Genomic DNA, 13,198 nt, shown 5'->3' on the forward strand with positions numbered 1-13,198 from the left:
GGTAAGCTTGGCTGAGTGCTTCGGATTATTGTCATGTTGGAAGATCCAGTCACGACTCATCTTCAAGTCTCTGACTGAGGGAAGGAGGTTGTGGCTCACAATCTGACGATAGATTTCACCATTCATCCTCTGCTTTATACAGTACAGTCGTCCTGTCCCCTTTGCCGAAAAGCAGCTCCAAAGCATGAGATTTCCACCCCCATACTTCACAGTGGGGATGGGGCTCTTGGCATTGTACTCATCCTTTTTTTTCCTCCACACACGAAGAGTAAAGTTCGCACCAAAAAGTTCTACATTGGTCTCATCTGACCACACAACTTTCTCTCATGACTCCCCCTGCATCATTCAGATGGTCCCTGGCAAACTTCAGACGGGCTTTCACATCTTCTGACTTCAACAGGGGAACCTTTTGAGCAATGCATGATTTTCAACCGTTGCACCGTAGTGTTCTACTGACAGCAGTCTTTGAAATTGTGCATCCAGCTCTCTTCAGTTCATTGACCAGCTCCAGCCGTGTAGTTCTAAGCTGAGCCTTCACTTTTCTCATCCTGAATGATGCCCCACAAGGAGAACTTTTACATGGAGCCCTAAACCGAGGTAGATTATGAGTCATGTTTAGCCTTTTCCATTTTCTAACAATTGCTGCAACTATTGATTTATTCTCACCAAGCTGGTTTCCACTTGTCTCATAGCCTTTTTCAGCTTTCGGAGCTCAACAATTTTTTCCTCTGGTGTCTTTCGAAAGCTCTCTGTTCTTGCCCATGGTAGCAGTTGGATCATGACTGACTGCGGGGTCAACAGGTGACAATAATGGGCTAAACGGGTGGTGGGTGGGTTGTTACTCATGGGGTAAAGGTGGACTTTTTTTAAGGTTAACTGACAACTCTTTAAGTGTCATTGTAATTTCTAATTCTCAAGGGTACAAATACTTATGAACCCCAGTAAATTACAAATAAATTTTAAAATCATACAATGTAATTTCTGGATTTTTTTTTTAGATTATGTCTATGAGTGGAAATGTATCTATGTATATAATGTATAAACATTAAAAGGTACAACAGTAAAGAAAAGTGGAAAAATAGAATTCCAAAGTTGTGACCACAAACCAGGGGCATTACCGGGGGGGGGGGTTGCCCAACAACGGACGAGCTCTGCCCACCCAAAGAAAACTCGATGTAATACTAACGGCAGTCTGGGCACCGCGTATAGTACTGATGTGTTCTAAGTTTTAACCTTTGCGCTGTTACCTCCTGTTTTATCAAAGTTGAGTTTGGTGAGTTTTGAAGAATTGTGAGGGGGTCAAAGTAGGGCTCAAAGTGTCGGCGGGAGAAAGAATGACTGCTAGGGGGTGCTACATAGTGTATTTGGAATTTGTCTTTACACGGTATCAAAGATTATACCTGTCTTGACCTGCCTGCCGATTTTGGTGCATTTTGAAGCATTCTAAGGGGGTCAAATTGAGCTCAAAGGTGCTGCGGAACAAAGAATAACTATCATAATAATAATAAAACTGAGGAACCACAATAGGTTACCTAAAAAAAACTGTCACCTGCATGTCCATACTGTTCAGTTAATGATGTGTTGTAAGTCAAATAAAATCAAATCGACTTTTATTTGTTTAGACCAAATCACAACAACAGTTATCTCAAGGAGAAAACAAAACATGTTTTACATGTCTACGCTGGATTTCGACCTGCTTGAGCATTGTAGCTTTATTTTATTAATTCCCCCACCCCCACCCAGGTAAGACTAACGCCCACCCAAACCTGGCATCCTGGTAACACCACTGCCACAAATCCCAAACTTTTGGGGAAACAAAAGTGGTTTTATATGTCAATGCAATGAAACAAACTAGGAAATACCACTTAGAACCTGGGAACAATATAAGTGTTACAAAGTGTAATTCTATACAGCTTGGCAAACAGCCCCAAAGTATGTTGCTGCTTCCACCATGCAAGCCTATAGGTCTGGTATTATTGTGGTAATGAGATGTGTCTAGAAGAAAAAAAAAAAAACTTAGTTTCAATAAACCATAACACATTTTCATTGGCCCAGAGCACATTTTCTTACATGTCTGGTAGATTGTCATGATCCATTAAAAAGAAGGCTGAACTTATGACCTTAATACCAAAACTCTCAAGGTTAAAGGTCATGTTAAATGTGGCTTTTTTTACAAACATCACAAAAATCTCCCGTTTGAACAGGGGCCTGTAGGCTCTTCATATCCACCGTTTTAAGGAAATGTGTGTCCATCCACTTCTTCGGCTTTGTGCACTTGTCCAATCCATCCGTGCAAGCACATGGCAGAATGATAGGTTTTCTCAAGTAAACAAACCCAGCTGTCTATCCCTCAGGTATATTCCTCTAATTCTGTTTAAAAAACTATTCTCTGCCAGCTTCCCATCCAACATCCACATCACTGGCCTGCAGGGTGTTTAGTCGATAGCACAGTTGAGAGCTCGCCTAATGGCCCACGGGGTTCACAGTATGCTGACGATGCTCACTTTATCCTATAAGATGCGTGCAGATAGGAGCGGGATGCGTCTGAGAGTCTACATACTGGCACCGGCCACCCGCTATGGATTGTTTTGTCTTTCCATATTCAAAACCTGAAATTGTATCCTTTAATTTATGTACTCTGGCAAGTCAACATGAAACTTTTTCAAATATGGCACTCAAAGTAGTTCTCCAGGGCCAGAAATGCAAAGTGGGCCCATTTCTGCTTCTAGTTGGTGAACAAGCATGCCTAAAGCACAGAAATGGTATGTAAACAGTGCTCTCTGGTGGTTAATCTGAGAATTCATTGTTTCCTCTGCATCATTTTTTTTCCAAAATGGAGACAAAAGTAGAACTCAAAGCATTTTTATTCTAAGGGGAGACATATTTGTTTATTCATGCATTTTTTGGTTGAACGTGAACAGCCATCTGTTTTCAGTTATTGACAAGGTGTGTACTGCATATAAATAGCAAGTTTGTTCCTGTTACCGCAGAGCCATTCACAGGTGTGACTACCAGAACCAGTCGCCTTAGAAGCAGGCTAGTCCCCTGTGAACACACATGTAAGCCTACACACGTGGTATTGTTTGCCTCTGCATGCCTCTTTAAAGGAGAGGTCAAAATGAAAACGGTATACTAAAGCCATTTGTGTGGAGGAGGAAAATTGTTAGTCAAAAATATTTGGGTAAACCGAAAATTACAGGACTAGAGCATAAAATAGTAGTATAGCGGATGCACAGTAATTTTCAGACTATAAATCGCTACTTTTTTCCCTCATTTTGAATTCTGCGGCTTATAGGCCGTGGCTAGTGTGTGTCTTATTTGTTGATTTATTTGGGATAATAAGTAACACTTTATTTGAAAGGGGCGTCATAAGACTGCCTTACACTATCATGGGCATTAATGAATGTTTACGATGGTTGTCATTTAGTGTCATCCAGCAAATTATGACACTAACTCCATATATGTCAAGCTGGGATATTTTACATCCATTCAAAAGTGAGATACTGTCAAATAAATGTTACCAAATACCATAACCATAAAACAACTAAAACAGTAACTGAAGAAATATTTAGCATTGAACATGAATTGGTTTATTTACATCTGCAATGCATGCTAGGAGGCACGTTGGATGACAACAGTGTTAATAGCAGGTGGCAGCAGAGGTTGCCTCCCCCAAGGAAGCAGTGATGGCCAAATGAAGCAATGAAGCTTTGCAGCCAATTGGTTCAAAGCTTCATGGTGGTTCATTTGGTCTTATGACAGTCTTATGATGCTGCAGTCATATAAAGTGTTACCGGTTAATATATTTTGGTGTAAATATCTCATGATACAGTGAAGACAGCTGCGGCTTATAGTCCAGTGGAGCTTATCTATGAACAAATGCAATTTTCGGGTAAAATTTGGTAGATGGCGGCTTATAGTCAGGTGCGCCTTATCGTTCGAAAATTATGGTTTGCATGTAAAAACAAAAACTGCAGTGGCGCCACCAGGGGGTGGCCAGGGGTGGCCACGGCCCCCCTATAAATTTGTTGGCCACCCCACTGGCCACCCCGCTTGCCAGTATATCGTTAGATTGTTGTAGCATCGGTTATGCATTTCAACCCAAATGCAAATCTGCCAGCACCTGCTTTTTCCAAGTAAGTATTTTGTTTTGTTAAATGTACACCTTATGCCTAATATATACATAACACAATAAAACAGAATTGTTGTGGAACTCAAAATGTTGACTGGACAGTTATGGACTATCCACATTAAATCATTAGTAACATCAAATATTACACAATACACCAAAGTATATCGGTAGCCGTGTCCTTAAGTATTTTTGATAGTTTTCCCCTGACCTTTTTACTGCAGTTTTGGTGTGCCACCCCAAGATTTTAAGTGGCCCCATCTGGCCACCCCTATGAAAAATTTCTGGAGGCGCCACTGAAAAACTGACAGAGTAACCATCAAATATGTTGCATTTATTAACATATACATAATTTAGCATGCCAGACAATTGGCAGCAATATGGACAAATAAAAAAAAAAAAATGCATATTACGACATGCCTTTCAATGATGTGGCCTGTCTGTTTCAGCAAAATAAAACATTGTTGTTTCAAAGTGAAGCAGTGGAGGAAAAGCCAGCCCCCTCAGGAGTAACAGACCTGTACTTGGCTACAGATCAGCTCTAAGGATAGTTTTAATCCAACGTATATTGAAGGTAGCAGGGCCACACAATTGTTCTGGAATTCAGTGTTGTCTTGAATGAATCTCAGTCTCTTCCAGTCTGTAAACCAAGTTCTCTTCCAGAAAAATCAAACATTGCTGATGAGGCAGAATGTTGACTCATTGATCATTTTGTCACTCATCTCCTGCGGGGAGATTCTCTTCAATCCTCTTGATGAACTTCATGCGGATTTCTGTTACATTATCCCCTCTAAGTGTGTCCTGGACAAATTTTACATCCACAGCCATTTGGACCTGGAATTTGAACAGGTCACAATCAGAATTTAGTATAGCAGCACCATAATCAACAAGAGGCAATGTGTGATAAATTGGATTAAAAGTCAGATCCCACCTGCCCATCCAATAGTGTGATTTAACAATAATGCTTAAGAGTCACAGTTAGTGCATTACCGTAAAAATGGGACTGGCAAAGCACTAATACATAAAGAAGGAACTGCTTTGTTAGTAAAGGGGGAAAAATTGACAAACAGCCAAGTCGTGTGTTGTGGTAAACATTGTTCCAGTCCAGTATTGTAGGTGGCAGTACATTCAAAATGCTTAACAAGATTTTACAGTAACAAATGATTAAAAGCAAGAACTCACATGATGGCAGCCTTGTTACGTTCCACAATGGTACTTTTAAAACTCAGGACAGCAGGATCCGGGGATGAACTGATCTTATAATTTTTTAAATGATGACTATATTTTACAGGTCATCGTGAATGTTTCCAGTCTATTGCCACCGGTGTCTTCTTGTATTATGACAACAATGTACTGTACAGTATATACATTAGCGGTGTGGCAATTTATCCAAAAGGTAATATATCGTGAAATCCAGAGATGGGTAGTAACGCGTTACACGTATTCCGTTACATTTACTTTAACTTTTTGAGAACATTTTCACTTCGAAGAATAGTTTTACTAAGCTATACTTTTTACTTTTACTTGAGTAGATTGGCGAAGAAAACACGCGACTCTTACGCCGCTACTTTGGGCTACACAAGAGTTGTTACATTTTCCTCTTTATTTTGCAGCTTATTGTTTTTTTAGCCAGCGATGCACGAGTAGCTCTACGGATTTCTCCAATGAGACATCGCAACAATAATAACATGACTCCATTATACCAATCAGATGCAAGCTTGCCATTCTATTTTTACGCCAGCCTGTTCAATTATGTGGTGTCTTTAAAACACCGTAAAAAAAAAAAAATAAGTATTTGATATCGAGCGCTGCCCTCAACATGACTCGAAAGCGCAGATTTTAACCACTCTCCTAGTTTTCAATTTAGCACCGACTGACCACGGAAAACTTGAGATATGATCCTTTTAATTTCAAAATAGCAATTATGAAAGAAATCTTCACTATTCAAACTAGGAACAATTTTCTCCACCAGAGGGCACTCATGCTCTGTGGACAAATTATGCTTCATTTATGTAATTTTTTTTCTCTCATTGGAATTCAATGATTTTTTTTTTTTTTTTTTTTTTTTTTTAATCTTCATCTTTGGCTTAATATGGTTATGTAATGGGTTATTTTACAGTATCATTATAACAACAGTTCATATCGATAACTTTGTGCTCGGAAAAAAAATACCATTGTTTAAAAATCCAACAAAAAATATAGGCTGTTACTCATTATTTGAGTATTTTTCTCACCAAATACTTTTTTACTTGTACTTGAGTGCATTTTTTGGACAACTACTTTGACTTGAGAAATATTATTTTGAAATAACGCTACTTTTACTTGAGTAAGATTTTTGGCTACTCTACTCACCTCTGGCAAAACCTAACCAAAATGGTTATCGGTATGCTCCCGCCAAGAATCAATATATCATATTTTAAATGTTTCACTGTTTTTAAAAAAAAAAAAAAGGAACCAACAGGGCACTACCAAAATCTGCCATTAGAATAGTGTCTACGTTAGCTAACTGGCTGCCATTGACAGCTTTTAACATCCAATTCATTTTAAAAGGATTGGACGACCAGCGCCTTCAATGGCACTGAAACCAGAGCATTCACTTCCAGTCTTTTGTGGGCATTTACAGGTCATTTCCTGTTGATTTTGAGTCACGTCCTATTCATTTGGGGACATTCTCGAGTCACTTCATGTTCAGTAATCCCAAATCAACAGGGAGTGATACGTAAATGCCCCAAAATCAACAAGAAGTGATCGAAAATAAACAGGAAATTACCTGAAATGCCCCAAAAATAACTCGCTGCCTGGCATTGGCTGCCACTGACGGCCAAAGACATTCAATCCGTTTGAAGTGGTAGGGATGGCAGCGAATGAACGAATTCGCTGCCACCCTCTCAGTTCGACTAGATTGGACGTCTCCTAGAGATAAACTCATTCCAATTCACAGCAGAAGGATGAAAATAGCTTGGTTTTTGTTTATTAGTTTTGTAGAATATCCTAGAACAGTGGTTCTTAACCTTGCTAAAGGTACCGAACCCCATACGTTTCATACGTGGATTCACCGAACCCTTCAGAATGAGATAAAAAAAAAAGCATGTTTTTACAAATTCAAAACCAATACATCTAAGCTAGCACGCTAATTAGCAACTAGCAAATTCGTGTTAAAAATTCCTCTCATTTTGACAGAATGTTTTATAAACAGGTCAAAATTTGAGACCACGCTGCCCATTGGTCTGTTGTATTCCCTCATACCAAGTACGAGTCAACCTTCCACTGAGCAAACCAGATCCTCCTCCCATCAGATTGAGGACTAACAGTTAAAAGAAATGGATTAAGCCTGTAAATTGGTAGAAAAACCAGTCCAAAATCTGGTCTAAAAAGCCACTTGGCCTAGATTTAATTAGCGTACGAAAATAGGGCTCTGCGTTTCTTTACAACGCCGAACCCCTGGGGTTCGATCGAACCAAGATTAAGAACCACTGTCCTAGAATGATTTCCTTACCTGTGTCTCAATAATTGTTGTATCGGCATATCGTGAGATCGCTATTGTGAGCCTTGTATCGCCAATCGCATCAGATCGTGAGGCAACCAAAGATTAATTTACACTATATCAAAAATAAAGATTAATTTTTGCTTACATCATGTTGCCTTTTCGTACGTTTTAGATCAGGGGTCCCCATCTGCCGGGCCGAGGACCTGTACCGGTCCGTGGCGTATTTGCTACCGGGCCGTACAGAAATAATGATTTATTAATGACCGCATTCTGGCTGAATTAGCCCTGTGCCCCTTCTTAACACACCAATATCCATGTCTACACTAGATATAATACTACAGGATAGATTAGAATGTCGTCATAGAAATCCCTTGATTGGACTGCTAGCAGTACATCTTGTTTTGTGTATATACCTATATGCGCTTCTCCTCGATAAAAACGTATTACTGGGCAGCGGGCGCAGCACATTTGTTCCCGGAAATAATTAGCCCCCACACGAGCGAAGATGACTGGAAAACAGACGTCTTTGGAGATATTTTTTACGGCAAAAAGGGCACCTGACGAGCCATAAGATGAGCCTACAACCTCGAAGACCCACGAACTGCGAAGGAGTGGATTCGTGACCCATTTGTGAATAAATCAAGTGATTCGAGCATGTCTGTGCAAAAGGAGGATCAGCTTGTAGAGATCGCGAATGACGGCGACCTTAAACGTACATTTGAGACAACGACTCTATTGAGGTTCTGGATTAAAGTCATTCCGGAATATCCTGACATTGCTACGAGAGCACTGAAAACCTTGCTACACTTTCCAACATCGTATCTTTGTGATGCGGGCTTCTTAATTAATGCTTAACGACAAGGCGAAGTCGTGTGCAGTTGGTTGTGTGCAGCTAACATGGCAGGATGTATCTGAGGAGAACTTTTCTACATGTCCTTCCATGATCAAACCTAAGTTATTCCTTTCTTTAAAGAAAGTTTGTTGTGTTTACTTTGGAATCGCTGCATTGGCGGCCATGTTTAACGTTACGCGCATGCGCAGAACCGCATCGTTGCAATTTTTGATGGGTTGCAAAATTCGTCAGAACACCGGTGAGTGAAAAAAAAGACCCAAATAACACCGGTCCGTGGTGCAAAAAAGGTTGGGGACCCCTGTTTTAGATGACAAGATCTCAGGGTACACTGAATGAAAATATGCTAAAATATACTGAAATCATGAGGATTCTGTGTGGGCCTGTTTATTTAACACAAAGCTAGTGTTCTATTGAATGACAACAGACTAGTGGAAATGTATTTCATTTTTCTACCTGTCACTATAAGTCACTGACACTGACAGATGAACAAAGACACATTTGTTCTAAAATTAACTGGACCACTTCAGTGAAAATATATAATTTACTGCAGCACTTAAGGTTTTCTATGCGTTGTGGTGTGAAATTACCATCTCCAGAGCTCCTCTGAGGACGCCGCACAGCAGGTTGGAGTAGACAAGTGTATTATGGTTATCGGGCAGCTCCACAAAGTCCACCAACGGATTGCTCTCCAGAATGAGGGAAAACTCATCTCCCGCAGGGCTCCAGTTGGTCACGCTGGGGGTCACCCCGAGGTATGTCTTGAACGCCACCTGGGTGAAGAAGGCATGAAAATTGAAATAGGAAAACGGGATCAAAAGAGCCACAGTGGAAAATCTTGCATAGACTATATGTACACACATCTGCTTCCTGCTCTGATCTTCTACCGTGTGTGCATGCATACGGAAAATGTGCACTATATGCAATATGGAGCTCAAACAGTATTTATGATCTAAAAAATGTTTGTTTTACCACTGCTGTAGTTCTGCGGTAAGCTTCGTTATGAGAGAGTACGGAATAACGTGTACACCATGATGCAAGGAACATATTGAAAACAGATGGCCTAGTTAGAAATGCAGTTCCGCCTGGATTCTTTTTTTCTGGGGTCACAAAGGAAATGATGACCTTTACAGAATATGACAGAGAAGGACGGAAGTAAGACGTGAACACGTGTTTCTAAGGAAATGGAAGCTGGATTAGGTCAGCCAGCTGAACATATGAAGGTCTTGTCAATATGAGCACATATTAAAATGGCAAAATTTATCCTCAGTAAACGCATGTTTAATAAGGATTCCGTCTTCTATATCAGATTTATCCCCCCCCCCCATTTGGAAGATATCCACAGTCACGCTCTGATTAGCCTGGACGCGTCCAATCACCTTAGCGATGACATCGGCCGTTTCTCGGAAATCCTGACACCTGCCGACGCTGGAGCGTGCCAGGAAGTCCTCGATGAGACGCACTCCAATGTTATAACCCCTATGAAAGTAAGAAGGGAAAATAAGAATGTGGAATTGACGTTTTGTTGTAATAAAACGGAACACATGGTTGTTTCAATTTGAAAACCTTGGCAAGAGATTCTAATTCTCTACAAGTCCCGTCTGAAGTGCTGGCCCACTGAACAATGCTGACAAACTCATCAGAGGCCAGGAAACATGAGGCTGAAACACTTAAAGTCTACTTTCTTTCAGCTGCACAATATGTATAGTGATTGTCTTTGGGGGGGAGGTGTTTTTTAAAATATTTGGTAAACAAGGCAGCACAGTGGACTAGTGAAATTTTTTCTGTGAGAGACTTAAATTTCCATTTACATAACTACCATATTGGCCCGAATATAAAACAGTGTTTTTTGCATTGAAATAAGACTGAAAAAGTGGGAGTCGTCTTATATCCGGGGTCTATACATCAGACCCATTCACGACGCTAGATGGCGGCAGATATCATTGAAGCGAATGCTGAACTTGCATTATTTTATTGCAATGTTTTTCCTTATTCAGATTTGTTTCAAGACTACAGTTACAGTTAGAACTCACTTTGATGGTTAATGCAGTTATTGCAATTTTGTTGTTTTATCACAATAGATTGGTTTATTTACATTTCAAAAACCAGAAGCCATTCATTTACGAATGTGATTGCACTTTAGTTTACATATTTAAATGTTCAGATATTAAAATTCGAATAAGGCAAAATAAAAATGTTCTCTCAAAATATATTGTTATAATCATTTCTTTCAGATGTACTGTAATTATTTTCTGTATTAAAATTAATTTGATGTTCAAAGTCTTTTTTCAAACTTGAGTCTTGAAAAAGAGGGGGTCATCTTATAATCAGGGCCGTCTTATATCCGGGCCAATACGGTATTTGTCTGGAGAGTACACTATATTAACTACAAAGAAGAGAGAGAATGAATAATTCTAAGCACCAACACTGTATGTATTGAATATGTGGGAAAAAAAGCAAGCTTTATCCTATTTTAAGACCTTTGGTTTTGAGTTCTAATGTTAAAAAAAAAAAAGATTCAGAAAGAATTTATCAAAATTGCAATTTACTCCACAGCACAACAGAGAATATTCAACCCGTTCGGACTCTTGTGTAAATCACAAATGATATTCCGCTTTTGAGTTTTCCTCCAGGATGAAAATATTACGCATTACTGAACAACCTTCAGAGGTTATCTTGATTTGAGCAGAACTTTGTGTTCCTTGACAAGGAGCAGAATGGTAAATTTTGCACCACATGTTTGATTTTATGCGCATTTTCAATTATGTCATATATATGAAAAGAGTCATGCTTTTTGTAACTAATTTCCAGTATTTCTGGTGCAACATACGAGAAACACTGGAAGCTCCTTTTCCTCGTCCTGCGGGGAACACCCTGTTTAAAGTGTTTGAATACAAATTCTATTTGAACTATGAAATGTTTAGGCTCACGTTCAGATCTTTGTTAGAGAATGAAGATTTAAGGCTCCCGCTGTAATGTCACCGATTTAAAAATCCACTTCATCTATTTAAATGCTGCTTTTTGCAAACTCACATTTTGTCCAGTTGTTTGTTGACCTCCTCATCGTTCTCGTAGTCTTTGCATAGTTGCGTGACCAGAGCCCCGTACGTCAGTGTGAACAGCTCAGAATTCTACAAAGAAAGATTACAGAAAAAAATGTTTTTCTAATTCGTAAAATGGAAATGTGTGGAAACGGTTGAGGACTAATTAAACACGTAAATCACGGACAATAGGTGATATTCATCTTCCAAGTTGAACTAGCCTTGAGTTAGCACCTTGCACGAGCTACATTAGCAATGTTTAATTAATCCTTTAGTGAGAGTTGCTTACCATCTTCTTGCTGTCTGTTGTGCGATTGGATTGCCGAGACATTGTGAAGATGGTTGTATAGTGCACAGGAAGAAAGACGAGTCGATATTAATATTTTTAATGATTTTTATGGACGCGTTGGTACTATTTCCGTATTAGCGACAGCAGTCACTCGCATCCATCAGTACAAGTTAGATTACACATGCGAATAACTTCCGGTAAAACTCGAAAGCTAAAACAAATTATTCTACGAACGTTCATCATTAAAGCCTTAAAAGCCCTAAATATTTTTAAAGCAGCTATCTGCTCTTATCTTGCTTTATTAGACGTTATCCATACCACTCCTACTACAACACTGACAAATCAAAATTACAAATCAATGTTTTATTTTGAAGAACTTAAAAGGTTATTTCGGTGTTCAGATATTTCAACTTGATTTTTCTAACACATAACTGTAGATTGACTGCCCTCCTGCGGTTAGGAAGAGCAAAATAACCAGAAAACGAAACGTTTGAAGCGTGCCACGCTTTAACAAACCACTGGGTGGCAGTGTAACTATTCATTGCGATAGCATATATTTCAAATATTACTGGCCGAAGCGATAAACTTGTGAAAATACGTGAGCTGTTTGCCATATTGAATGTGTCATGACTCATGTCTTCCCGTTAATTAAGCCATCAATTGACAAGAACGTCAGAAAGTGACGACATTCAAAGTGTGCAAATTATGACTCGAACGAATACTGCGTATTCGGTGAAACAGGACAACATACGCAATGTTTATTTAGATTTTTTTTTTCATGTTATATTTTGTAAAGGTAAGCAACAAAAGCTTTTTTTTTTATCACGTAGTGTCTACAACACTCTAGTTACTGGTTAAAAATATTGAAATATTAATATTTTAAATGTGCTCTATTCTTGTTTTAAATCATCAAGATCCTGAAATTTAGACAGATTTAGATGTATTTTAGTTTTGTACTCAACTGTTTAGATATTCAATGATTTGTACCAATTAAGCAACAAATAACGGCAATCACTATGGAGAGGGACTAGTAAATTGTGAAAACCTTTTCGGTTTCACAGTGGCACTACTTTTTTACCCTCTTAATTAATGGAAAACCTATCTAGAATGAGATATTAAACTATATAAAGAAAATCTACTTCCAATAATCTGAACGTAAATCCAAAATATTTATTTGGAAAGTGCTCTTCTTTTTTTTTCTTCTTCTTTTTTCTTTTTAATTTATAGCCAAAAAAACAGAAGAGAAATTACCCTAGGTCAACAGTTGACAGAGCATTTAAATGGCAGTTGTAATTTCTGCTGAGTCATATTGTTCCCTTTTTCTCTTCCTCTAGATATCTAAAAAGATTTGTATAACACAGTTGAGGGATAACCTCATAGCACGTTTATCATTATTTAGAAA

General features: G+C 38.9%; 2 protein-coding genes across 2 annotated transcripts in view; one reads left to right on the top strand and one right to left on the bottom strand.

Annotated features, from left to right (window-relative positions):
• Positions 1–4,442: 4,442 nt before the first annotated feature.
• trappc3 (trafficking protein particle complex subunit 3) lies at positions 4,443–11,964 on the bottom strand. The gene is made up of 5 exons (XM_057827449.1): positions 11,797–11,964; positions 11,500–11,597; positions 9,846–9,945; positions 9,057–9,239; positions 4,443–4,963 (listed from the first exon to the last, which is right to left on the bottom strand). The coding sequence occupies exons 1-5, from the start codon at positions 11,836–11,838 to the stop codon at positions 4,844–4,846; spliced, it is 543 nt and encodes a 180-aa protein (XP_057683432.1). The 5' UTR covers positions 11,839–11,964; the 3' UTR covers positions 4,443–4,843.
• Positions 11,965–12,536: 572 nt separating this feature from the next.
• The window catches only part of smap2 (small ArfGAP2), a 32,819-nt gene continuing 32,157 nt past the window's right edge, over positions 12,537–13,198 (top strand). The window contains exon 1 of the mRNA XM_057828379.1: positions 12,537–12,592. The gene's annotated coding sequence lies outside the window, so the exon portion shown is untranslated. The remainder of the gene's footprint in view (positions 12,593–13,198) is intronic.

The sequence above is a fragment of the Corythoichthys intestinalis genome, chromosome 22 (genome assembly GCF_030265065.1).
Source record: "Corythoichthys intestinalis isolate RoL2023-P3 chromosome 22, ASM3026506v1, whole genome shotgun sequence".
NCBI lineage: Eukaryota > Metazoa > Chordata > Actinopteri > Syngnathiformes > Syngnathidae > Corythoichthys > Corythoichthys intestinalis.

Coding starts and splice junctions, on each gene's coding strand:
- trappc3 (XM_057827449.1), bottom strand. CDS start 11,838: ATGTCTCGGCAATCCAATCGCACAACAGACAGCAAGAAGATG. Junction 11,598..11,796: donor CAACAGACAGCAAGAAGATG/GTAAGCAACTCT, acceptor CTTTCTTTGTAG/AATTCTGAGCTGTTCACACT. Junction 9,240..9,845: donor CGGCCGATGTCATCGCTAAG/GTGATTGGACGC, acceptor TTCTTCACCCAG/GTGGCGTTCAAGACATACCT.